The sequence below is a fragment of the Nipponia nippon genome, unplaced genomic scaffold (genome assembly GCF_047370975.1).
Source record: "Nipponia nippon isolate SJK-2023a ecotype South Korea unplaced genomic scaffold, ASM4737097v1 scaffold_28, whole genome shotgun sequence".
NCBI lineage: Eukaryota > Metazoa > Chordata > Aves > Pelecaniformes > Threskiornithidae > Nipponia > Nipponia nippon.
In genome coordinates this window covers 4,989,231-5,015,622 of record NW_028262345.1, presented here as the reverse complement: position 1 = coordinate 5,015,622, position 26,392 = coordinate 4,989,231, and the positions used below count along the sequence as shown (strand labels likewise).

Here is a 26,392-nt window from a genome sequence, read left to right as displayed (position 1 = left end):
TGAGCACGCACTTTCCTCCAGTGGGAACTGGTGAAGTTTAACTCTGGCAGGAGAGAGGCACTGAAATCATGAACAACCACAGGCTGAGGGGTTTCTAGAAATGCCCTTGCAGGGAAGGTCTTGCACGGCACTGGTGTTTGGGAACTGACCTAGCTGGGCATATTGGCAGGGTTGTCTCAAGGTGGTATACTAGCAGTGCACCTATCAGTCTGGCCTTGACCTTCAAGGATGTGGGAATTTGCTCTGAGCTGACATGACCCTGACTTAAAATATCCAGAAAGCAGTGAAAAAGCCTCTAGGAGCTGGCAAAACAGGTTCTCCAAACCCCTTGCTCGTATAAAGAATATTTTGAAGAGACTTAACCTCACTGAGACTCTTGGAAGCATACAAACACGAAAGACAGACAGAGACCTCATTCCCAGGGTTTTTGGTCAGACATGGAGCTTTCTCCTTTATTTCTGCAGTATGTTGCACACGTGAAGGGCCTCATTTACATCAGCGCAGTCGTGTCCTGTCTGAGGAGGTGGAATTCCTCTTGCTTTGCTGATCAAGACAAACATGATAAAAACAGTTCATGCACAATACACCTCAAAGCCACGCTGCTAGTTGCCCAGGACCGTGATGTACAGCAGGGCCAGAGCTGTGCCCTGTCCCACACTCCTCCGGTGGGGCAAAGGACTGCAGGGAGACCAGCGGGGCTGGAAGGGGAGACCGGGCGTTCTCCCAGGCTAACAGAAATGGGGAGCAGCTCCGTTCCTGTCACCGGAGCGCGCCGGTGTGAAAAGCCGTGTGTGCGAGGTCTGAGTGAGGCCCTTGAGGAGAGGAAGGGGAGCAAAAGGCTGCAGGGGCTGCGGAGGTGGGGTAGGGCAGAGCCGGCGGGGAGGGGGCAGCGGGAGGAAGGGGACGCTGGCTTCCTCAGGCCGGTGGGCGAGGGGCAGTGCAGATGCCAGCTGACACCGCAGCAGGCCTTCTTCAGGGCAGGAAAGAAGGGAGGGGGGATTTTAATGTCTGAGTTTTGGCGGGAAGGAGGGATCATGCCCACATTTTGGAGAATAGAAAGGAGGTGGTGCAAGCTATTACTGGAACATAAGGGACCCAAGTGACTACTGGACACCTGCTTGGGGGCAAAACAAACAGTGAGATTTGGGCAAGGGGGGCTTATTTTATCCTTTCACACACATACTCAAACCCTTCAGTGCATTTCCTAGCAACTCTATCCCAGTTTCCCTTTCTTCACATCCTTCCCTACCATGCTGTCCTCTTCCCTTCTGGTCATTAAGGAAAAAATAATTATAAGTGCCATTTCAGGTGGTGTGGAGCAACCAACTTTCAGCCTCAGAAGTTTTGTCTGAGGTGTTGGATTCAAAAGCAGCGAGTATCTTTGCACGGGGATTAGCAAGAAAGTAATTTTCAGGGAGCAACAGGTGTGACCTCTCTCAGCAAGGTGTTGCAAGCATTTGGGGGTAGGAGGGGTGGGGGAAGCCTTTCCAAAAACTGCTTGAACAGAGCAAACCATGAAAAGCAGCTGTCACGTCTTGGTTCTCTGTTCTGCAGCTGCTTATCACCATTTGAGGGCTCTGATCCTGCAGTGGGCCATCTGCACTCCCATTGACTGGCCTCGGGAGGTTTTTGCATAGCATGGACCCAATCTCCCAGCATTGTCCAAGGGGAAGAAAAATAATCTCAGTGAGATCATGGAAAGATTAACCAGCCCTGGCTGGTTTGTAGGCTGGGTGCTGACATGATTCATCTATCCAAGGGACAAATAAAAAACATTATCCCAAGCCAAAAGCTATGGTACTAGTTCCCATTGCAGAAAAAATACCTGAACCACAATACATAAATCAATTTTGGTTTAGGGGAATTAAAAAAACACAACAAAACAAAAAAGCACCCAGCACCTATGGCATCTAATCAATCTTATATTAGTAGGATGGATTTTCTTTTTATTTCTTAATTTGAAAAGGTGGCTGCAGGGGTTCTTTAATGGGATAGAAAGCCTCTCTGCCCTCCACCAGTAGCTGGCCTTGGGCTGTAGCAGCTCCGAATAGGTCCTGTTGACTGGCTTTTTGGAAGCCAGCAGGAGTAGAGCTGAGCTGATGAAGGGCCCTGAGGAAGCATGCCACCACCGGCATGGGCTGGGGATGCAGGGAGGTGGCAGGCGCTGGACCTGATCCCAGCGAGAGCTGTGTGTCCCTGTCCGAGCAGGGCCAGGGGATGGGGTAGAGGGGCATAGGAAGAGCCTTAGCCTGTCACTGCTCCTGGTGGCTGGGGCCTCTCCATTACAGGAAGACCTTTGCCCCCGCCCTCCCCCCTGCACCACCCCCCCCAGCTTGGGACCTTTCACCAGGACTTAATAGCTATGGTCACATAAACACACTCAGGACGAGGGGCAACTGGTATAGCAGAGTGGGGGGGGAGTGCTACCCAAGCATGCATGCTTCCCAGGAGAAGCAGAGCAGCTCACTCTGCAGAGGCAAAAGGAAGGGCATTGACAGAGAGGGAATAAAGAGGTGACAGCAGAGGACGGGATTACATTGTTAAGGCCTGCAGAGCTTTCAAGGTGATTAGGTGATTTGGAAAAAGTCCTTGTTTCCACTAGTAAAGGCTATTCCCTTCTGCACCTTCCCTCTCCCTGGTAGAGATTAGAGCAGTGAGGTTAATACAGTAGCAGGTACATCCATGAAAATCCGCAGCTGAGTCTTCACTCCAAGTGCTGCCAGCTCTTCCCTAAATCTTCAGGAATCAAGGTGCCTCGTTGGAAGTGGCTCCATTGCCTTTGTTGACGTAAAAGGGGCGGTAATGTGACTGCAATGGAGAATTCGGGGCATGTGAGTTTGACCTACCTTCTTTTTCTGACTGCCTGTACTTCACCCTCCTAGCTAGCCCAACCGTACATATCTTAACATACTCCTATCTTAACACCTTCAGTCTTTCCTCTTGCAGAGCAACACCGCCTCATTTCACTGCTGGAGGTGCTGGAGTGATCAAATGCAAATGGTGTTGCTTTTTGATTTACACATGTTTTGCATGGACTTTAATTCCTGAGCCAAATGAGTCTGTGCATCATATAAAATCTCAGACTATGACTCATGGTTTGATGAGAGGTTTCTGGGAGAAGAGGAATGTCACCTTTATTTTTATGCTTCTGTCAGTGCCTTTTAATTGCTTACTAACCTGAGAACTCATGGGAGTTTTCACACTTAAAGCCATGCACAGTTATGCAAGTGATCAACTAAGTCGCATGGTATTTATTTGTGCTCTCTGGCTGGCAAGCCAAAACTCTTGTGCATGGAAATTCTCACACAATGGTGTATTGTTTATTCGCGCCTCCAGATATTGCAGGGCCAGGTACTAAATGTTTGTGTAAACAGAAGCATAAGTGGAGAGACAGGGGGAGAGCCTAAAGGAATTGTCATTTTCCTGTCTGTTTACTGCAGTCCCTAATCGTATCTGTTCTCATCAGGACCTACCCCTGGAATTTCGTTCTTATCTGCACTATTACAAATAAGCAACGCGTGGCAAAGTTATCATGCAGGCTACTGTTGGTTTGGAGTCATTGCAAAATGCAAAAGCCAATCTATTGACTGTCATAGCTGGTTGCACTGCTCAAGGCAAAATCTTGAGCCTGGATAAGAATATGCTTACACCACCGAAGCAGTGACCGAGGCAATCAGGAAAAACCGTGGTTTTGTAACGTCTGATCTGTCTTAGGTTTGATCCGCTGCCCAGATCTCACTTGCAGAAGGTGGGAGAGACCTGACTGGAACACGCTGGTACGTTTTTGTGCAGCGCACCAGTTAATATCAGGCACAGCAGGAGGCTGGAAGCATGGGCAGAGCAAACCCAACCCATCTTGATGCTCAGTGCTGACTCCCAATACCTCCTGCTCAATGTTCCCTTTTGTTGAAATTCTTTTCATTTTATGGCTTTAATTTCCAATATAATTAAGAGATGGAAGAGGGGGGCTTCATTTTAAAGAACTCCCTGTGGGTTAAAAAGTCCTCCTTAAACAGTATAATCCTTTGTGAAAATTCGTATTTACAGAGCTTTTAGAATGTGTATTACTTAAATACATATTTAAGACTATTTTAAAAGCTAGATTATTGGCCCAATAGACCATAAAACCTCCCGCAGAGCTACTGAGGTCCAGAACATGTATTTCTATTTTGGGACTTTTTAATGGTTATATTTATCAACCCAATTGTTAGGTTCAGGGCTATCTGGTGAATCTAGACTATAAAAATAAAATAGCCGCTACAAGTGTATGCATGAGAGAGAAAGGCAGACAGAAAAAGTCTGGTGACTTCATGTGGGAGAAGTTATCCAGGCTTTCTCTATGGGGATTAAGGAAAGCATGGGTTATGTTCATGGAGCACCGCACACTGGCTGTCACGGAGTGGGGTGCTTATTGCTAAGACCACCATACTCGCATCCACCAGTGCTAACAGAGACTTCACTTTCCTGACCAGACTTCCCCAGTATAACACCACTATTAGGGGGGATAGGTTGGTATCTAAAATCACCGGGAAGAGTCTCCATCTGAGCACGCACATCATGAAGCAGATGATCTTTTAGAAAGGTAGTGATCAAACACAAAACAGAAGATATTGCAAAACTTTGCTGTTCCTAGGAGATATGTTTTGCTGTAGCACATTCAGAAACTCAAGGCTGGATTTCCTGAAAGTGACACAGCCTACCAAGGAACATCCCTTTCACTGGCATTCATCTCCTGGTGGGGCCTTGAAAATTTAGCAGAGACATACAGCTGCAGTCTGTAGGCAGACGCTTTCTAACTGTTGTGTATTTCCTCTGTTTTCTTTCTTCAGTGTGGGAATGCTCTCGATTCTTGACCCTCTCCTTCTTACAAGTCTTATTTCCAGGGAACAGTAAATAATCTTTCACAAATGTATAATCAGAATTCAAAAAAATAGATTTCATCTGCAGAGATGGGGGCAAAAACTTGACAATCTTAATTCAGATCGTGCAAGACCTTAATGCAGCACAGCATGAATAGATGTTAAGAAAAACAGGTGAACTTAGTGTTTCTGTGGTTATGCATTAACTGTTTGTTAACCTTGTATATTTAAGATTACAAGACCTAAAATATCACTGTCCTCTGCCCCTTATAATGCACTGTTACCTGTTTTGTGCTAACAGTGCAAAATGAGTGACTTACAGATGTTCTGGTTATTTATGATCATAGTCTGACCCCTCATCTTTGATATTGCATCTGCCCACTGTAGGATGTAATTAGCAAGATACTTTTATATGGTTGTCTCTGGTGTCATTTACACAATCCGTCAGAGACTACTAAGAGCGTATGATATCGGTGCAGGGAGGAAAAATACTACCAAGAGCAGCATGTGTGCTATAGTATTTGTATAGCTTCTAGAAGCCTGGATCAAATTTTAGACCAGGGCAAAATCTTTTCAAAATGTCATTTTGAAGTATTGATTATTCCTACAACCCAGAACTGTGGAGGCGGGGGGGTTAATCTGTATCCCTCTGTGGATGCAGTTAACTGCAGAAAAAAATAATAGAAGCTGTTGACTTGAAGCTTTTACTTCCCCATCTCCAAAGGACCTAAGCCCTAGTCTGTGAAGTCTCAGGTGTTCCTAGAACAGATAGTTCTCTTGCTGAAGCTGTGCACATGCTTTCACACCAAGGGTATATTTCTTACCAATACAGACTGCTTAGAGGATTTCCATGTCTGTGGCGTCACCTTTGTGGACTGATGTCTCACTATGGAAGGATAAGCTGTGACAACATAAAACAGCCTGTTATAGATCAGTCCCTGCCACCATCCCCGTCTCCCCTTGCGAGCGTCAAGATGAATAGCAGGACCGGAAGTGCCACATAATTAGTATTGCATTGCTTAATATTGAAATGCAGCCATTTCTGGGGTAGGACACAACAGCCGTCAGTCAGATGCCTATTCCACCACCCAATCAGTTAGGAAAAGGGAGTAAAGAAGGTCTGTCTAATTAAAATGTCTGAGGAATGCAGAGAGGTGGAATGCAATCAGTCCAATTAAATTTAGGCCAAGTCCCGAACTAAGCATTCTGACTCTTGCAAAGAACACTATAGGCTATTTAATTAGTGCGAAGAGCCGAGGCCTGGGTTTCATGTCAGAAATTAATGACTACCTCTGGCAGCATGATAAGCCCTCACCCCCTTCTACTACACCAGCTCGGTTCTGATTCAAAAATAATACCAGCCCTGCTGAATTGCAACCAGTTTCAGGCTATCAGGCAATGGCCTTTCCTCACCATCTCCCGTTTGCAAATTAATCAGACCTGACTCTGCTTGGCAGGTGCTGATGCTCTTGGATTCTACCTCTGGTGCCCTTGAGCTAGTGGGTAGTGAAAAGAGGATTATGAGATGGTGAATGGGGGATTCTGGTTCAGATGAAGGAGGATGGGCAGCTGCTGCATATTTTTTTAAAGGTTGTGCTCAGTGGCTATTATTCTTTCAGGACAATAGCTGTTTTAAAACACTGATGAAGTTAAAGGGGTAAATGGCCATGAATATGATTTCCTAGTATCTTTCTCTGGTCCTTACACCTCTAAAATAATCTGAAATTCTTATCTCTACCCATTACAAACAAAATTTAAAACCCCTTCAACTATTCACTAGATGTAACCTTTTAATATTTTTTAACACTAATAAACTCCGGTTGCCCTGGTTCAGCAGAGTAAGTTGCTCATGTGAACATGTGCGTGTATCTAAGAGATTGACAGTCAGGGCAGGGGATATGGGCCAGGTGTAGGACTGCTCCAGGCCTTCTCTGGGGGAGCAAGAACAGGATGAAATATCTTATCACCTAAAAAAGGGGCAGAAGGAAGGGGAAAAAACTAAATGCCTAGTACCGGTCTTAGTGAAGAGGCTCCCGTCAGACTGTTTGCTGAAGTCACCAGGCGGATTCTGTCCCACCGAGGAGAACTGAAAAGGCAGCTTAGTACCATTGCCTACTGGAAGATAGAAGAGGTTGTGTTATTCCATGGTGTTGTGTGCTGCAGTGGGGAAGCCTAAGCATTTCAAAACACGCCCTGTGAAACTACCTTGAACCAGCTTGGGGGAAAATGGGAACTAATAGCTTTGTCCATTTTCTCTTAGTAAGAAAAGGCAGATGAGAGCAGTCAGTTGTGGGGTCCTGGTGTACACAGTGTGCGAGTGTGAAGAGATCTCAATGCTCCAGGCAGGCCGGGAAGAGCCTTTCTCTTGCGAGACCCAGAGTGCAGGTGTGGCTGAAGAGCAGCAGCTTCCTCGCAGGTAAACTGCCTTTCCAGAAACTGGAGTAATGAGGCAAAACTACGTAACTGCCCAAGCTCCCTTGCCTCCAAGCAGTTGAGGCTTTATTCAAAGCCCACTGAAATTAAAGCAAGGCTTCCCCTCCTGGCCTCCTTGGGGTTAGGCCCTGGCTGCCAGAATGAAGCTGAGAGCAGAGACGACGAGAGGGAGACAGCCCTGCCTGTGGCATGAAAAGCAGGAATGACTTAGGTGTGGCTGTGAGTCACTAGAGCTCCCCAGGTAGAGTGGCCATGGATGCTTGTAGGCTGCCTCTGAATGAAAGGAAAGGCAGGACCCTCTGAGCATGAACAAAGCAAAGTAAGAAAATATAAGCGAGAAAAAGGATGGTGGGGATCTGGGAAGAAAAGGCATGACTCGCTGCCGCTGGTTCTCGGTACGCTAGCTCGAAGCACCCCATTGTGCTGGATGCTGTAGAGACAGCGAACATTGGGCAGGCTCTGTCTTTGAGAAATTATGAGCTAAGCAAAAGGTGTATGTGCGATGGAGAAGAGCAGCCTTGGGCATCTGAGACTGGCTTGAGGGTGTTTGGAGTCCGCTCCTGGTTATGCCACAACCTCCACAGATTGCCTTGGATGACGTTGGCACTCCTATCGATAGCAGTTGGTTAGGTATCTCAGGATCTTTACAAATTGGCACCTATGTTTTCTATCTTCTTTCACTGTCTGAAAAATGAGGACCAGGGATGCCTTTCCCTCCTATATACATAGCGCCTAGAGCAGTGAGCTCCTGGGTTTGGGTGTATGCAGGTGGTGCTGATAACCCAGCTAAGAGATGGTTCTGTGGGACAGTGATTGACAGGTGACAGGACAGCTGAGAGGGGAAGCAGAAAAGGTTGGTTAGCCAGCTAGAAAGCTGTGGCACGGGGGATTAGATCCTTTCAAATTGAAGTCGGAATTACCCGTACCAAGTGTTTCCTCAGTCGCTTGGAAGGAGGAAAACTCCCATGATCGTGGGTTGAAATTGGCTGTAAAACAAGAGCATCCAGTTCAGCAGTTGGCTCCTGATGAGCTGGCTCAAAGGCCTGTGCCTGGCATTGCTCTATGAAACAGTCCCCACCAATTTGAAGGCAGCCCCAAACCAGAAATCTGGGTCCTGGGAGTAGAGGAGAGCCTGGTCTTTTTTCTCTGGGTTCTAGGGAATGGTGAATAGACTTCTCATTTAGAGAACAAAGCTCTCTTACTGCCACAGAGCTGTCTTTAGCTGCATTAAATTGCCAACTCAGGTTTGCCTACTCAACATGACTATTCTGCAAAGAGACCTGCAGGCAGAGGCTTGGATTTAGAGCTCGAGAGACACAAGTAGAGCAGCATTTCTTGCTCAAGCACACATTGTCTCAGCCACTGTGACAGGCATGTGCTCCAGGGTTTCACTAGGACATCATGCTGTGATGCAGACTAATGCTGTTGTACCCCTTTTGTGAGACACTGGGCTCCTAGAAGAACGAAAAAGAGATGAATACTTTGAGCTGTTATGCTGCCATCCTGTGGACGGCTTTTCTATTTAAGCAGTGTTTCTATTTAAGCAGTTATCTCTCCATCTCTGTCTGAGAGCTGAGTCCCTTCTACTCCTCATTCAAAGATTTCCAAAGGCACAAGATGATCTTTCCAACCTCCTCCTGGCTTTGGCCAAACTGTTTGCAACATCAGGAGAAGAAAGGTCAGTGGAAGAGGACAGAAAGGAGTGTCGAGCAGTTGAACAGATTGTTCCTCTATCTTTTAGGCAGCATTTGAAACCTTTTATGTCTCCCCTCTGCCTCATTATGTCATCCCTGCAGGCAGATGCTCTGTGATACTGTCTTTAATGACAAGAGGAGTGGAAGCCTCCTTGAATTTAAGCAGGGCTTAAAAACCTATAGGTTCAGCTCAAACCCAAGCAGTTTCTTAGTATGGGCTACTGCAATTAATGCAAGCACTACTTGGGTAGCATGCCTCAATGCAGCAAACAGACTTGCTGCTGTGGCCTCAGGCAGAATTTGCAGTGATCCAACCTAGAGAGAAAAAGCGTGTGTTTCAAAACTATCATGAGATATTCAAGGATTCTGTGCATATTATGCAATGCAAAGGGTGGTCCTCTTTTTTTCCCTCCCATTTTATGGAATTCCTTAGAAAAGATGCAATTGGAGGCAGCGCTGGACTTCTACATGACACGTTGATAGAGCATAGAAAGCTCTAGAGAGTTAAATGATTATGGGTATATTGCATTATTCATCGGATAATCCTTTGCTAGCCAGCATGCAAGCGAAGTGGGTCATGTCTCCTGTTTTGCCTACTGATTCATTGTGTTCTCAAAGTCCCCATCAGTGTGGTTTCAGCAGCTGGTTCCTTTCTGTCAAAGTGTTCCCATAAGGGATCATGCTTGAGCCCTCACCCTGAGTGCTGCTCATTCCCCATTTCAGCAGAGACTGTGCCTTGCAATCACATGCTTAGGTTTTTTTGACAAAGTAACTTTGTTGGTAGAAAATATAGAATGAGTAGTTTTGGAAGGCAACCTGTCTGTGCTCTCGGGAAAACATAGATGTGTAGGCGGAACAAATGCTCCCTCAGTATTTGTATATTCAAAAGTCCATTGCAGGAAGCAGCGGGCCACTGAACTGCGAGCCGCTGTACAACCCTCACGCTGCTCCATAGCTGACTGCATCCAGCAAGTGTCCCCTCTGGCTCCAATAAGCAGCACTGAATAAGAAACCCTGTATCTAGCAGTCCCTGTCGATCCCTCCTGTCTCTTGGCACATCCTTCAGGAGGCTGGGATGCTGGACCCCAGCTGGGAGCCAGGGAGCCCCTGCTCCCAGGTCTCAGCAGCTGATCCTCCAGAGAGGAGCAGGGGGAAGTCCCCCCCCCAATGCATGTTGGGCCATTTCCACCTAAACCTGAAGCCCCACATTTTGGGTAGAAATGGGTTCAGCCCATGCAATTTTAGAACTAACTTTCTACCATCCCTTAAGGTTGAAAACAGTTTTGGATGCAGGGCTGAGACTGTGGTCTCTCCCCAGCATCGGCAGCTCCACTTAGCAGAACATGTGTTTCCCTGACAGCACAGCGCCTGTAAAGCCCTGAAGCAGCTGGGGAAGAACAGCAGCTATAACCATCCGGGCAGTGTTTGCAGACGGGTTCCATGCAAAACGAACCCACCGCTGGCAAAATGCCCCTCTGCAGCCCCTGATGAAGAAGCTGCCCCTGTGACTTTGGGGGGCCTGCAGGAAACAGTCTTGCTTGGTGATGCTTTGAGGCTTGCTGATGCTGAACTGGGAATGTCGCCTCTGTCCCTGGTATCTGCTCCAAACTTCAGGTCCTCACCCCCAGGCGCCAGGCAGGGCTGCCAGCGAGCTGCCGGGCGTGGGCTGATAACAGAGAAGGGCAAAGTGGAAATCCAGACAAAGGGCTCTCTGTTGGGATCTGGGTTATCCCCATGAAACCCTAACGACAGAGCGGGCAACATCGCACTTCAAATATGCCTTCAGGGGAGTGCCACTGCTAATTGCTGGCATATCCCTTCACCCTGCCTGCCATCTGGCTTTGCAGAACAGCAGCTGTAAACACCTGGCAAATCCAGGCAGGGCCTTGCTCTCTAGGGACCAGAGGAAATTTGGTTACTTAATTTGTGTTACCCTTTCTGTTCTTTTGTTTCTATAGGCATTGCTTTGTCTAGGCTTTTAGCACACTCTGCTTCTCACTCTGGAGGTCCTGATACTAATTTAGAAATAGACAACTACCATTTTACAACTGAAAACAGAGAACTGCCATTTTACAACTGAATGTGTTGAAAACAGTCATTCACTCCAAAGACTCATCCTGTAGTGTTCACGTAACAACTGGGACATAAGCAAATCACCAGGGCTCTTGTTGTCGGCATCAGAGCTCAGAAAAGAACCCCAGACTCCTGCTTTTTTAGGACACATTCCTCACTTCTGCTATCCTTTCCCTGTAGGGAAAAAGCATGTTTTCTGGTGAAAGTAAAATCCTAATGCAGAGCAAACCTAGTGTAGTTTTCACACTTGATAGCACAGTGGGGTAAGCTTCTGGTGGAGAATAACACTTACTTCAACCCAGTAATGCATGTTAAAACTCCCTTATATTCAGAAACTACGCTCTTGAAAGAGTTCAGCTGCTCCAGCTCTCCTCCCTGGAGTTGAGAACCTTTGCTGCCTTGTTTGAGATGAAAAGGCAAAACCGTGTCAAAACTCTGTAGGCTGGAGAGAAGACCTGGCATAAACAAATGCAGAGCATCTGATCTTGTCTGGGGGACAGCAGGAAATATGTGGGAAAGCAAATTTTGGGACAAATTATTAATGAAGTTCCTTTCCTATGTTGTGTTTGAAGGAAACCTGACCACCATTAGGGTGCTGTACCTTTGGGAGACAGGAACATGGAAAATCTCTTCAAGTTCTCAGGCTGGTTCCACTCATAGTTGTTCATCATGTACCGGTGGTCACCTGGAGAAGCAGAGCAGGACGTGAGCTGGAGGAGACAGTTTAGTGGCCTTGAGAGGGACGGGAGGAGGGGGAAGGGGATAACAGACTGGAATTGCTTTCTCAAGTGCTGCAGGAGAGATGGTTCTGCCCTTTGGAAACAAGTTCCTCTATTTTTGTAATTTCTCTGCAGGGCTCTTTGGCTGGGAGGTAAAGCAGTGCTGTAGCTGCCCAGAGGTTCAGCCTGGGACAAAAGAGGAAGCTCGCTCGCAGGCGTAGCACAGCTGAAGCATTCGGCCGTTCAGTAGATACGCTATCTCCTGAAAATCCATAGGGAGACTTGAGGGTTCAGGCATTTTCCTACCAAAATACTGCTGTGTGGCTAAAAACATATCCCACTTCAAAAGCAGTGGTTTGGGTTTGGCTTCTCTTGTGTGTTTAACCTGTGCACAGAGCTGGCTCTCAACCAGCAGATCTTGAACTGCAAGTATAACAAAGCTCAAGAAAGTCAGTGTTGGGAGGGCTCAATATGTTGGTTTGTTCAGTTTTTAAAGATGCTAAACCTGACTTGCAAACAGCTCTAGCTTCCTGGGCTCTTGGACAAGGGCGTTTGGTTCAGGCTGCATGTCAAGTGGATGAAACCTGCCCTTTTGCCAGGTATTACGCAGCCTGTTTTGGTTTTCTAACACTGATCCACAGGAAATGATGCTCTATCAGTTCGGTTGCTCATAATTTCTTTTAAGGCCCCAAGTGTTCTATAAACCTATTGTTCTCTGCAAGGGGGTAAATTTGGTTCCCATGTTTAAATACTTCCGTTCTTTGATTCTTAAGTCACTGAACAAACTTTTATGTTATTTCTGCAATTTATTTCTGTGTTATTTGAACTCCCTGGATGCTCTCTGATTATTTACCTCTTTGCCACGCTACTAAGTAGGTACCTGTTATGACAACTAAAAGAAAGTGGATTCCCTTTGGAGTCTGCTATTAAGCAGGTTTCATTCCATTAATATAATATTTCTTCCTGGGAAGTTTTTTACACTAGAAGATCAAGCTGGTTGCAAATGAATTTGTTGCAATGACTCAGGGGGAGTCTGAGTTAATTAAATCCATTAAGTAATTGTGGAGTTATTTCCTTGCAGTCACTAGATGCAGAGTGCTGTCCTCTTTCAAGTGTAACTGTTGTTTGAAAAACGGAGAGCTCTGAAGTTGCTGAGACTCGCCTTAAATAACATTTCCCAACTGAGTGGATGCCACTGTTCTTCTCATTAGGCAGACTCCAAGCTGTGTCCATTAAATCTCTGGTGAAGTTTCTGAAAGTGCCCAGGTTTCTAGCAGTAGTTAATTGTTGCCCTGCTCAGAAATGTTTTGGCACTCGAATCCCATGGATTTCAAGTACCATTGAGGACTTCTGGCATCAGTAACGTGGAGGGGACCCTAATTAAAAGTGATCAAGTGATCAAGAAGTAGTCAATCTTTATCCATAGCTACTAGAACTGAACATATGCATACTCTCGTTGGGTTGTACAAATGGCCAAGTAAAATGTATTTGCTTCAGGATTGGCAAAATACAGCTCAGCAGCTGGAAGGTAACTTCCTAAGTAATGGTAACTTGAATGCAAAGTGCTTTTATGCTACTCATCTAGGTTTCAGAAGTGCTGTGAGTAGTCAGGCATCCAAAACCCCTTTGGAATTATGCCATCCAGAGTTTGGAAATTCTGCAAATCTCCAGGTGAGCAAAGGAGAAGAAAGAAAATGTACAAAAGTGATTTTTGGATCTGAGCTGCCTGTCATCTACTTTGTATTAAGTTACAGCCAAATTTCTCAGCAAACCTTAGTATGTGGAGTGTTGAGAATCTGACCAGGTATATTGCAGTGTTAAATGTTGGAAGACAAGTAATGTTCAATTTCTGGTACTACTTTAAGGGTAGGGAGAGTTTATAAATCTGGCTCTAGCTATGCATCGCGAGCACTTTGAATGTGATTCCTGACTTTTCTGAAAGGTTGGTTCACTGGACCAGAAGTATCTGGTCCATCTAATTCATGTCTAATGGAGAACGATGGTGCTAGATAAACATTAATGAACTGTTTGCAGTGCAGGCTCCTTGGGGCCAGGGACTTACTCTTTCTCTCCATAACGTAGGAAGGCAGCAAGCTGTCACTTGATGAATACTAGTGATTCTCATTAGAGATCTAAATATATTCCGGTCCCATGTCACCTTCATTCTTATTGCTCTAGATTGTGAATGCCAGACAGGCTGATTCACAAAACCCAGGCTCTGAAAAACATTAGCGTGTTGACCAATAACTGAACCCATGTTGTTCTGACCTCTATGCATCTTTTCAGCAGTCTGCTTTTTGTCTGGGTTTTGGGGTTTGTGGTTTGGTGGTTTTTTTGGCTGTTTCTTTCCCTCTTCCTTTATCGTATCATCTTGTAATGTGGATCTGTCTTTTCTGGAAGGAAGCTGGAGTGATTTGCATGGCTGTTGCCCAGGAAAAAAGGTGGTGTATGAATATGGGAGGAATGTCTAGTGAGTACTGTGAATTTGAATGAAATAATAGTGATCTTGCAGATCTGCAGCAGAGTTCCTCAGCTGCTTGTGTTATATGAGCTGGACTTGAAATTATTCCTGCATCTTTTCAAGTCACATGTCCTCCCGGACAGCAGGGTGCAATTTATCCTCACATTACCTATCCAGCTTCTTGACCTTTATTGTTCTGGTATCTGGGGTTCCACAATTATTAATAGATTATACCCTTATAGAAGCCTGGTGAGATAACGATTAATTCCAATCCCTATTATTCTTAGCGCAAGACGTCATTTCATGGTATTAAGTAACTTGCCCAAGGTTACACAGGCTGTTTGTGGGAGAGCTGGGAAGTGAACCACAGTTGTGGAGTCCCATTCTAGTGCCCTGTCCTCCTAATCTTATGTGTGCCTAATCTTATGTGTGAGCTTGATGCAAGACAAGTCCTTTCTGCAGAACTAATTGGGAGACACAGAAAGTAAGTGGGTTCTAAAACTTAGAAGACTCCCCGCAGTGCTGCAGTATTGACCACGACCTCTCTATTCACATAAGAAAGATCAGCCATCCTTAAACATTACTGAAGTGTGGGGACCATTTGGCACTGCATGTGCACACAAGATACTTTAAATCCCTGGCAGTTCAACTGGCTCCATCCCCACATAGGTCTGGTAGGATATCTCTGATATTCCAGGATGAGTTTCAGCTACAGGTAGTGTTTCTCCCACATTCCATAGGTCCTTGCTTACTTTCTCCTCTGTGAGAGCACACTCATCACACTTCTCTGACTCTGTGCTCAGCTTTGGGGAGGGAGGGAGGGAAGGGGCAGATCTCAGATACTCTACCATTCTCCATGTGGTTCCTCTCTATGAAGTTGCGGCCAAGGTCAGCCTTACAGATCTTCTCCACATGCCTCATGCAGACGTTTAGGAGGTCATCTCTGAGGAGTCCCATAGATGGGCTCATGCTCTCCCCTTCAAGCAGCACACTGTATGTTGGGAGAGATGGAGGGGGGACATAATTCCGCATCAAAGCCCCAAACTCCTGTCAAAAAGAAGGGAGGAACATAAGAGACGGAGGCTAGATCCTAGGGAACTGGCTAATGTTAGGCTCCAAATAGTATGACGTGCAAAGGAGAACAGTGAAGATGGAGGGGGAAGACAAATGTTCTGCCCGTGAGCTGTAGCCATCTACAAAAAATCAGGCATTGGCACATGGAAGTTCATTCTTCACCTACCAGAGCAGAGACAGCTTCAAATGTCAGGGTTGGTTCTTGCCATACATGTGCATGGAATGGGAGAAGATTAACACATCTTACCACAAGCTGGGATTTGTCTTTGGGATAAACCCTGTCCTCATGGGAAAAAAGGAAAGGAAAATGAGATCTCAGTTACCTGCAGGAAGAGCACAGAGTCACTGATCTGGTGGATCTGCTCCCTGTTCTCCTTGTCCTCCCGCAGAAGCTTTGCCCTCTCTTCCAGCTCATCCACGATTTCTTTCACGTTCTCTGATGCAATCTTTTCCCTCTGGTCCAGGGCAGCCTTCACTTCATCCCTCTGCCTCTCCAGGTCACGGATCAGCTCTTTGAAATGCTGGTCCACTGTGGCTTTCTCATTAGTGGTGTAGTTCTGCGGAGGGAAGGGGCAAAGAGAGGAGGCAGCAGGAAAGACACAGGAGAAAAAATATTAAACTTCTCAGGGAGTCACTTCCTAACAGAGGGATACAGAGAGGGATACATCCAAGCATTCTCAGCATTTAGACTGTGACTATGGAGACTCTAGGTATGTAACTCTTAGCACCAGAAAAGTTGTGCCAAGAGAATACTTGTTCTTGCAATAGTTGTGTGTGTGTAATATCCAGGGCATGCTGTCTTCCTGATTATAAGAGCATGTCTTTTATTTCAATTAATGAACTGCACTCTTAGGTGATATTTAAAAACACTGTTTAACCTTCTAAATCATGGTTCTGGCTCCTCAAGAATTCGAGGACCAAATTCCCACCGTTTCAAAGGATGAAAGGTGCTGAAAGACTTCTTGGAAACCTGACCTCTAGGTCCTTCTGAAATATTCCTCATAAGGGCTGTGGATGTAACTATATTCAGAGTTAAAATTTCTAGGTCAGATTTCCAATAATAATGTTAATAATAGTAATAATAATAATAAAGCAGACAAAAAGCAGAACTAGCAAGCCGATGTGTGTGTACCACATAAAAGGGAGAAGAATGGGCTTTGCCTATTAATATTATGCAAATTTTCTGGGGTGTCTCCAAATAGTGTTTTCACTGCCCTATTCAGTTAGGGTATAAATGAAAAAAAAATAACACCATTACTATGCTCTAACCCTTAACATGGTGAAAGAATTATAAAGAAGCCCTACATCCGTATGGAAATAAGCTGTTCCATTATAAATGTTTGTTGGCGTACTGCATCTGTTCCTGTTGCCTTATCTCTGTTTGGGCAATTCGGAGCCCTTCTGGAATTTATTTTTGTGTGGTCTAGCAGGAAAAAAAGCAGCACACCTTTGTTTCTGAATCAGCCTGGCTACTGGTGATTGAAGAACTGTAAGGGGCCCAAAGCAGGGAGGTGCCTTGGGATCATTTTGTAACAAGGCTGTGCTGCCTCTTCTTGATCTCCTGCAGGGTATGTTGCAAGATGACTTCAGCAGGAGTTGTTGTTTCCAAGATTTCACATGAGTGAGTTTTGGAGAGTGATGAGGTAGAGACTGGGTAAGGAATGGAGTGAGTAAGAGCTGGGTATGTCAGAGAAATTGAGGAAAGGAGGAGAGGGATGTGAAAGGGTGGAAAAGAAAGTGACAAGTACAGGAGAAACAGCAGTGAACTTGAAAGAATATCCCATACGCACCTTGATACGGTCCCTCTCCTTCTGCCACTTATCCATTTCATCTTCTACCTCAATGATCTTCAGCTGCAGTTGCTCTTTCTGCAGTGAAAGCTCAGCCTGTGAGAAGAGGGGAGTCTCATGAACTGGGGCTGAGGGTAGCCTACTTCAAAGCAGGCCTGTGTTTCCACTTACGCGTTTGGCCCTGAACAATAATAGCTGGGAGGTACAGGTTCCTGGCACTGCTTGAAATGGAGATCATGTGCTGACACTGGACAAGATCCCAGAGCTTCTGGCTGGGTCAAGAGATTCAGCTCCCTCAGCAAAGACAGCAGCAGAAGCACCCACCTACTAGGCTACCGTCATGGTGCCGCTTTTAATCACATTAGAGTCATTAGCTGGAGGGGGAAGAGGCCTGTTTCAAAATTCAGCTGTGTATGCAGTGAAGGGCCCATCCCAGGGTGTGCCTCTGCAGCAATAACAGTTTTCATGTAATTACGGAATGACGTTTGACGAGTGTTGCAACAAGAGGACGATGCCTCTGGCAGGAATTCTGTTTAGACAGGATTGTGGATTAATTTGCTCTGAATTGAGAGCTTTCATGTTATGATGAAGCTGGGGAATGCTTGGAAAAAATAAAAAACACAAAAGGAGGAGGGAGGAGGTGTAGTCAACCATGCTTGGCTTAGATCAGCAACTTCACTGGGATTCATTTGTGTTTCGTTTTGCACTGGCTTCCCAGGGAAGCTCAGACCAGACAATTGCATGCAAGGCAGTTCATAGAACTGGGGCCTGTGGAGGGCCAGGCAGCCATGCACTGGTGTGACGTGCCGGTTGGTGTGCTCGCCATGTCTCTGGATCAGCCCAGGACCTGGCTGTTTAGTAATGCCTTGCGCCGTTAACTCTGGGCAGCCCCTCCCTTGGTCGTTCATATTCACCACGTCCCTGCCCAACAGATCATGACAAAGCCTTTGTTTACGCATTTCAAGATCTTTCTGTGTTTCATGTGTGTACAGGTTGGTCACAGCACAACTATAACTACAGGCAATCTGGCTATGGGACACTTATCCCTGGAGCTGTTTAGGAACTATGCTGTTGGCGGAAATTACCTGTATTCCACAACTGAACTATGTCGTGTTTGAAAAGTTCTGAAAACCTGCTGTTCGTGTGGGATCCTTTGGCAAATGGTTGTATTACCCACAAGTGCTTACATTTAGACCAACAGTTGGAGGCAGGGGAGATGAGGGATGGATAAATCCACTCCCACAGCAGCTAACACAGTGAGGTCTCCCTGCTGTTAAAACACACGATGTAGTTCCCACTGCTTTGCCACCCATCCAAGAACATAATACAACATGAAAACCTGTGATCATAGTTGCCCTTGGGCTGGGAGCTTAAAAGTTTTCAGTTCTCCATTCAAGGAGTAGAAAACAGCATCACACGATGAAAAGCAGGCAACAAACTGTCAACCATCTCAGACCAAGGAAATCAGCCCATCAGGGCTCTTGCCTTGGTGCCAGTCACTGTAGTGTCTGAACATCCTCTTGAGCTTGAATCAAGCACAGCTGCATCTGAGAGCCATTGACTCTAGCTGTTCCAATTTAGAAAATTTCTATTTATAGAGGGAAAACAATTTGATAGGTGCTTTATTGCGTTATAAAACAGAAGAAAGAGGGAACAAAAAAGGCAAATATACTTGCAGGTATCTCAACGCTAGAAGAGCTGCATCCTCATGTTGTCATTGTCCTTGTTTGTTGGGAGTTAGGAGAGCACTAGCCCTCTAAATATTATGCATACACCTGACAGCCCTTAATAGTCAACTGAATGCAGTCATGAGCTCATATTCTACAGGAGTTCAGAGCAGACATGGAAGGGTATCAAGATGAGAAAATTCTCTCTACTACTGATCAAGAGAGTAAAGGCATGAGCTTTCAGTTTTGGCTCATAGTTTTCACATTTTCAAGAGAGTGACTTGGAGGAATGCATGCTTTTTTCCATTCTCATGTGCACTGTGAGGTGTCCTCTGCATCAAGACACAAAGGTGTGCAACCATCTTTGCACGGCAGGGAAATGCAGTGAGATAAAAGCATTTTAGATCCAGATATCCATCGCAGTAACCAATCTGAGAAATTACACTATAATGCAGGTTGTTTCCTTGAGCCACAGAGCTACATCCAGATGGCATTAATTGTTAGCAAAGTAAAAAGCACACCTCCTGAGCAATGGGAGGTCTTGCTTCCCTCGTCATTCCTAAATATCAGGAGATTCTTATGACAAGAATGTGAGTGAAATCATATAGAGAGGGACTGGAGGGATTTTTTTGAGAAGAGCAGACCTTTCACAGCCACATAGACACTCCCAAACACAAGGGGTGGTTTGAAAAGAAAGGCAAGAGGAAAAAATTTCAGGTGATGGCTGGAAGGTTGTGATAACAATATTATACTTTTATAGTACTTTTTAATTAAGATGGGTCTCAAAGGAATTTTGCAAACTATTACTTGCTCAAAAAGTGATAGCTAACTCCTAACAGCTTGTTGCAGTTATAATATCCCTTCACCCAGAAAGGTAGTTTGGGTGCCTCTGGGATGGGTTGTAACAACTATTTAAGAGCAGACCCACACTACAATTTAGAGTGAGAATTATGATTTGCAAATGGAAATTACAGAGATGGTTCCAATAGCCGGAATGCAAATAGCACAGTCATCCAGGTTCGGCCGGGGTTAAAACGCCCATACTAAGGGCAAAAGGAAACACTAGTACAGACACCAGCAAAGGCAAGGGAGGTGTTTCACTGCGTGATAGTACAAAACATTAAAACTAGTCTTACCATAGAAAAAAAATGTTAAGAAGAGGTCCAGGGAGACTATGGAATAGTACAAGAACTGGTGGCATGGGCACAAGGAGGCAGATTTGGTAGGGATGCTCTGGAAATAGACCACAACATAAGGGGTTCAGCAAAGGTGATTTCATGATGTTTTTAAGGCCCTGTTTGGTCTGGGGCTGGCTGAAAGATTGCTTTAGCTGTCCATATATATCCTGTGTTACACTTACAGTAGGGTGCTTACAGCTACTACGGATAGTCAGCTTCACTGATTAATTCATTCAACTTTAGCTTCATTCCCTATGAAGAAACTTCTCTCCTAGCTTTCTTCATATTTCTCAGATTCTCCAGGGTCAATAATCCCTGATCCCCTTATATGATGGACCACCCAGAACAAATCCATTGGATGAGACCTGGGGTTCACAAGGTCCTAGTGAAAGATAATATAGCAGCTCCACCCATTGTGGGGGGAGTCCCTACAGTGCAGAAACAACAACAACCGTGAAGAAGATCTAGGAAATACAGGTTTAGACCATTCAGTGTGACTATAGCAAATTGAGAAATGCTGGCACTGAGAGTCTTTGAGCTGAGAGGATCCCCTATTAGATTCTAAGTTAATTAGGACAGTCGAGAGGCCTAAGTGAAAGTTCAGAGTGTACACCTAAACATCCACAACTGAACCCAGCCCTTGTGCTGTAAAGGACCTAGAGATGTGAGATTATGAGTCTTGCATCATGATGCAACTCATTTTTGCAAGGCAGCAATACAAGCATCATCATGCCTTAATGCTCTGGGAACCCAGTCCCTGAATCAGGGAACACCCCTGTGTCACCAGCCTGGAAGAGTTCTACTAATTACCTCACAGCAACAACCAAATGCAATAATGAAGCTAGAGAAGAAGTGTTTAAACTAGTTGTCGCAGTACAGCGCATGTATTGGAAATGACATGGCTGAGAAATCAGCTAATTGTTTGAGACATTATTTCTGCTGGTTTTGCCATTATGTTTTTTTATCTAAGCTTTTGTTAAGCAGAGGTGGGTGTCAGTGGGCTACAATCTCTGGAGGCTCTGGCAGCATCCTGCAAAAATGCCACTAGTCACTGCATGAGCTGAGGCCAGAAAAGGCTCTCTGCTTTGCACAGCTGGAAGAGAATTCCTTACCTGCAAACTGGTGGATTCTCCTTGGGTTCTGCCCTCGCTGTAGAGGCATTAACACAGAATGCAGGCAAACCTACTCTAAATCACAATTTGCAGCAGGTCAGCTTTTACAGCCTTCCAGCTAGGAAGAATGTCTTGTAGGTAACTGCACCATCTCTGTGGAAAGAGCAGCTATTTTAAGCTGTGTCCGCAGAGCAACCACAACTGGTGTAGATAAGGTCTCACAGCCACGTCGTGCCCTTACCTTGCATCAGTGGGAAGGGCCAAAAATCCTTCCACTGGCACATTGATACGCTCTTGTTTGCTCTCTGTTCAGACAGTGAAAGCAATACAATGAGGGCTCAGATGGAAATCCCTCTGGATCCATCTCTGTGGACGGTTGACTTCAAAGCCCTAGTTCAGACTCTGTAAAGTCTCCCCTTTTAAAAGTTGCTTTGTTGAAACGAGGAACACCCAGCTCCCGTTTCTGCACAGCAGTTCTCTGCTGCCTCTTTAAACCTGCTGTACAATGTGAACTTTTCTTTAAAGGTAAAGAATTAAAGAAAAAAATCAAAGTGCTTCTCAGTAGAACTGACCTGACATGCTGAGTACTAAGGCTGGCGCTGGATAGTAACGCCAGGTTATTTACAGCTCTGTGTCTGGCAGGCATATGTGAAGTTGTCTCGTTTTGAGAATAGGCTTGTAAAACAGGTTTTGAATGAAGGATCCCCTTTCAAAATTAAGGATTGTGTCTGAAAGGGGGGCTCTAGTTCTGCTGATAAATCAAGCTGGCCAGAGGGTTTTATTGGAGTGTAGAAGCTGCTATTGACAGTTCTCCCTTTTCAGCTGTGTGTGGTTATTACCCAGCCTCACAGACTTTTTCTTGGTTATTTCTTGTACTGATTCTGGTGGGGGTGTTACTTTTCCTTTAAATCCGTAGCAGGAAATTAATGCAAAGTGGGTCTGGGGAAGGCATTAAAGTTTTGCTGGGTAAAATATGTGAACGCCACTGGGTGGAAACTCAGGAAAAATGTCTCTGTCTTCCCTGCCAAGTTGTCTCTGTCTGAGCCCCTGTGCCTTTCGCTCTTGTCTGCTCAGAAGCACACCAAGAAGGGGTGACTGACTCTCACCCCAGGCTCCTGAAAAGTGGAAGATGCTGCTGTGTTCTTCCTCTCTTCCACAGACAGAGACTTATCAGGCTTTCCACTGCTTGCTTAAATGCTCTAAACAGTAGGTGTCTGTATACTGGCTTGTTTGCATTCCTCTTCTATTAAGCTGTATTGTCTCTGTCTGCATTGTGGAGCAAGCAGAGTTACCTAATTTTACAGAAGGATCTTAAGCTGTCCCTTGCTTTCCCAACACTGAAGTACAGCACCTCTCTTCCCTACAGGCCTATAGCAAAGATAAACTCATGAAAGAGACTGTAACCTGCATTAATTCTGCAATATGAAAGGAATAGATGTCCCCAAAACGAGCATATTACGCCTCATTATGTGACAGTTTTGTGCCACCAAATTGCTGAGCACCCAGATTGACAGGATTAAGTGCATCACAGCATAGAACTCCTCCTCCCAGTTCTGCTGGAATCCTCTCCAGGTTTGGAGTCGCAGTATAAGCTGGGAAATACATAACTGGGAAATCCTTGCAGATAAACCAATTGTTCCTTGACAACCAACACTCTGTGAAAGGGTCTGTCTGGATACAGCTGTATTTTGGTCACCAGTCCAGTGGCGTAGTTAGCAAATTTGGAGGCAGTAAAGCTACCCTGGAGCTGCTTGGATGCCAAGCTGTGAAAACGGAGCAGGGATGGGGTTGACCTAATGTGGACTTTTTGCTTAGTCTTTCCTCAAAGGCCAGCAGCACCAGCCACGCTTTGCCACTCTTCCAATTTGTGGTCATATTCCAGCTCAGGTGATTTGCAAGACTTGAAAAGAATAGGTGGTGCACACAAGGGACTTGGAAATGTTCATTCCTCTTTGTGGTTCTTGCTAAGGCTCCACCAATGGTGAATAAATCAGGGCTAGGAATAAACATTTCTAAGCAACAGCTATCCTGTTAATTGTTTTTGTCTGAGTGAATACTCACTCAAGTTACAACACGATCAAAACTCGTTGTCAGGAGAAACTTGCACATGTGTATGATTCATATTGATAAAGCCTTAAATCCTTTAGGCTTAACAGCACAGGACAGTACAGGAGCTAAAGCACGGAGCTAACAAGAGTGGCACAAGGACTCTGAGAAAGAAATCAAACATAATTTAAATCTTAGGTAAAGTCTTCTCTGCCTAGCTATGGTTGCCTCTTTAAAAGCAAGGTGTTCTAGGTCCATCCAACCACAGGAAGAAGGCTCTGGCCAGCTCTGGTTCCTCAGGGAGCAACTGTTAACCTCTTTTCAGTAAAATGGCTAAGAGGAATTGGACAACCTGGCAGACGCTAGACACAGCTTTGTGAGAGTTAAGCATATGCTATGTTCAGAGCTGACATCAAAAACACAAGTACAAACAGCAGGCTAGCGAGCCCTGCAGGAATTTCTTTAAGAAAGACTGTCTGAGGCATGGAAGAAACCTTGTCTGGTTTCAGCAAGGCTGCAAGCTGGAGATGACATTGCAAGAAAAGGCCAAAAATTTCCACACGAAGAGAGAGAGAAGCTCTAGATTAGTTACTCTTTCAGCCTTATGAGATAAATCTTCCTGGCACCTTAGAAAGAGTTAAAGTGTTCTTCTAAGTTAAGGGTAACCCAAGAATTTTCAGCAGAGGGTACTTGTATTTGCCTGTTCACCACATCAGAGCGCTGGCTTGGGCTGTGCCTGACTAGGATGTAGCAAATCTTAGTGTCCTTCCATTTTCTGCCATGGACTGTCTGTGTGATTCTAGGCAAATTGTTTTATGTTACTGTTTCATGGGTCTCAGTTCTGTAATCTCTCCTGTCCTGTCTGCTTAGATCAGAAGGTCTCTAGGCCAGGACATGCTCTTACTATGGTGATGTACAGCACCAAACATGGTGAGACCCTGATCTTGACTAGAGCTAGTGGAATCATCATGCATCCACCCAGAAAGCAAACAGAATGAGACTTTAAGCAAACAAAGGTGGAAGACTTTTCATTAGTGAGCACAATTTCACATACCAGCCTCATCTCCTTAGATGTCCATCCTCTGAACCTATTGTAGTAACACTTAGGGGAAACTATAATGTTTTGTGTTTGCACCAGGATTTTTTCTTCATCTAAGCTTCAAAAGATCTTTCCATAGGTGGGGTTTGACACTATTATGTCCATAACAGAAAAGCAAAACAGCCGTAATCTCACTCTAAATAGCTGAGATGGCAATTTTCAATAGTAACCGAGCAGCCACTGATCTGACTACCTGTATTCTGGAGGTCCTGACTTGGGTGATGCCCCACCTTTCTGGCTGTGAATAACACTACACAAACACTGTCAAGACTTGAGACGGTTTTTTTGAAAGCTTAGCATGTAGGGCTTTGATTCAGTTTCTGCTGAAAGTCAGTGGTGCAACCAGGGGTGGAAAACAGGTTTTCCACCCCCCCTCAACTCAGTCTGCTACACGACACCAGCACTGTGCTGCTGTAACCAGCCATTAGGAGAACAACAGTCCCATTGCAGCAGAACCCAGGCAATATCAGTTCTCCACTAAACCACCCCTGCATCCCAGAATTACATCGCAGACATGATTTTAAGAGAGACTGTAGGCTGGAGAGCAAAAGCTGTGGTGTAATACTGAGGTCCATTGGAAAGACTCATGGGAACGTGCAATAAAAAGAGCATTACCTCTTTTCCTGCTTTCTCGATCTCCACTGTCACTGTGCTGTGGTTCTTGTGCTCCTGGAACATGCAGAGATAGCAGATGCACATCTGGTCTGTCTGACAGAACAGCTCCATGGTCTTCCCATGCACAGGGCATTTTCTTGCTTCAAAGTCCCTGATGGGGTCCAGGAGCTGGTGGTCCCGGAAAGCTGCTCCCTCCAGGTGGGGCTTGAGGTGCAGCTCACAGAAGGAAGCCTGGCACACCAAGCAGGACTTCACGGCCTTTTGCTTGTTATCGATGCAGGAATCGCACAGAACATCCTCGAGCTTCACCCTGGGCCGTGACCCAGCTGTTCTGTCAGGCTTGTTGAAGGTGGATCTTCTCAGGTCCCCTGTCTCCACCAGAGGGAGGGATGTTTTCTTCAGGTCCCCCATCTGCCCCCCAGAGAACAACGACTTCCTCCCTTCCCCTTCGCTAGGCAGGAAGCTCTTTTTGGAATCCAAGGAGAAGAGGGTCTTCCTGAGATCGCCTTTCTCTGCAAAGGAGAGGGGTGGTCTCCTCATGTCTCCGATCTGTCCACTGGCATATTGCATCTTCTTTGAATCTGCTGAATCCATGCTGAAGTAGGTCGATCTCTTCTCATCGGATGACTCCACAAACTGAATGATGGGCCTCTTCCAGTCACTGCCAGAGAAGAGGGAGCTCTTGATTTGTCCTGTTTCCAAAGAAGTACCGCCAGTGCCCTTCATAGCTTCCTTCTCACCTCCACCAGGGTTTGTGGTCTTCTTCACTTCTTCTTCTTTTTTGGGGGCAGATGGACTCTTCACATCCTCTGGCTTCCCAGTGTTACCATTTGGCCTTGCTGTACTCCCCGTTTCCATCGTCTAAACAGGGCAAATTGGCTTCACTGCTTAGTCTTCCCTCCAGGTCCTGTCTCTCAACCCCCTACAAAGCGGGTATGTCTGCTCGGTCGTTGTCTCAGCAAGAAATGACGGTGGAATGCAGGAAAGTTTCTGCCCAAGTGACGCACCTGGAGCTCCTGCAAGGAGGAGGAGAACGCCTGGATTATGCTAGGTAGACGCAGGGAGAAAGAAAGAAACAGACGTTACCAGGGATCAGAAGCTACAGCTGTACAGTTAATTATACAAGGCAGTCCACACCCAGGAACATTCTTGTCTAACCAGGTTTGGGAGGAAGGGCTGTTTATATACATAGAACTGTTTTTAAAAAAAAAAAATAATTTTCATTAAGATGTAGCAACCAGTTCGACCGCTTGTTTCAAAAATAATTTTGCTCATTGTTGCCAGGAGCTGAGGTTACCTCCTTGCAGAGATGGGCAGGGTCGGAGAGACCATGAGATGCCGAAGATGGGTTTGTTAACTGGGTCATACACATGCACAAAAATAATTATGGTTGTAATTAAAATGAACGCCTAGAATAAAGCATTCTTAAACTGGGTTCCCCTGAGGGCTTACTGTATTCAGTAGGACAGGGAGGGGAAATGTATGGATAATACTGGGTTTAAAAGACCCTGTTATCTTTATTTTGATGTTGGGTTTCTGCAAGGTCCATCCATCTAGACCTGGAAATAGCCC

General features: G+C 45.5%; 1 protein-coding gene and 1 long non-coding RNA gene across 8 annotated transcripts in view; one reads left to right on the top strand and one right to left on the bottom strand.

Annotated features, from left to right (window-relative positions):
- LOC148054995 (uncharacterized) overlaps nucleotides 1-26,392 on the top strand; it is a 189,573-nt gene that overhangs the window by 152,069 nt on the left and 11,112 nt on the right. The window lies entirely within an intron of this gene.
- TRIM29 (tripartite motif containing 29) lies at nucleotides 467-25,865 on the bottom strand. 7 transcript variants are annotated; one of them, XM_087763538.1, is made up of 9 exons: nucleotides 24,821-25,865; nucleotides 17,104-17,199; nucleotides 15,637-15,870; nucleotides 15,088-15,286; nucleotides 11,661-11,744; nucleotides 8,219-8,278; nucleotides 6,873-6,974; nucleotides 5,684-5,760; nucleotides 467-2,808 (listed from the first exon to the last, which is right to left on the bottom strand). In XM_087763538.1, the coding sequence occupies exons 1-9, from the start codon at nucleotides 25,676-25,678 to the stop codon at nucleotides 2,746-2,748; spliced, it is 1,773 nt and encodes a 590-aa protein (XP_087619664.1). In that variant the 5' UTR covers nucleotides 25,679-25,865; the 3' UTR covers nucleotides 467-2,745. The 7 variants fall into 7 exon arrangements, with proteins under 7 accessions (XP_087619664.1, XP_009467797.1, XP_087619669.1 ...); XM_009469522.2 differs by having other exon boundaries at nucleotides 6,873-6,971; XM_087763540.1 differs by having other exon boundaries at nucleotides 489-543.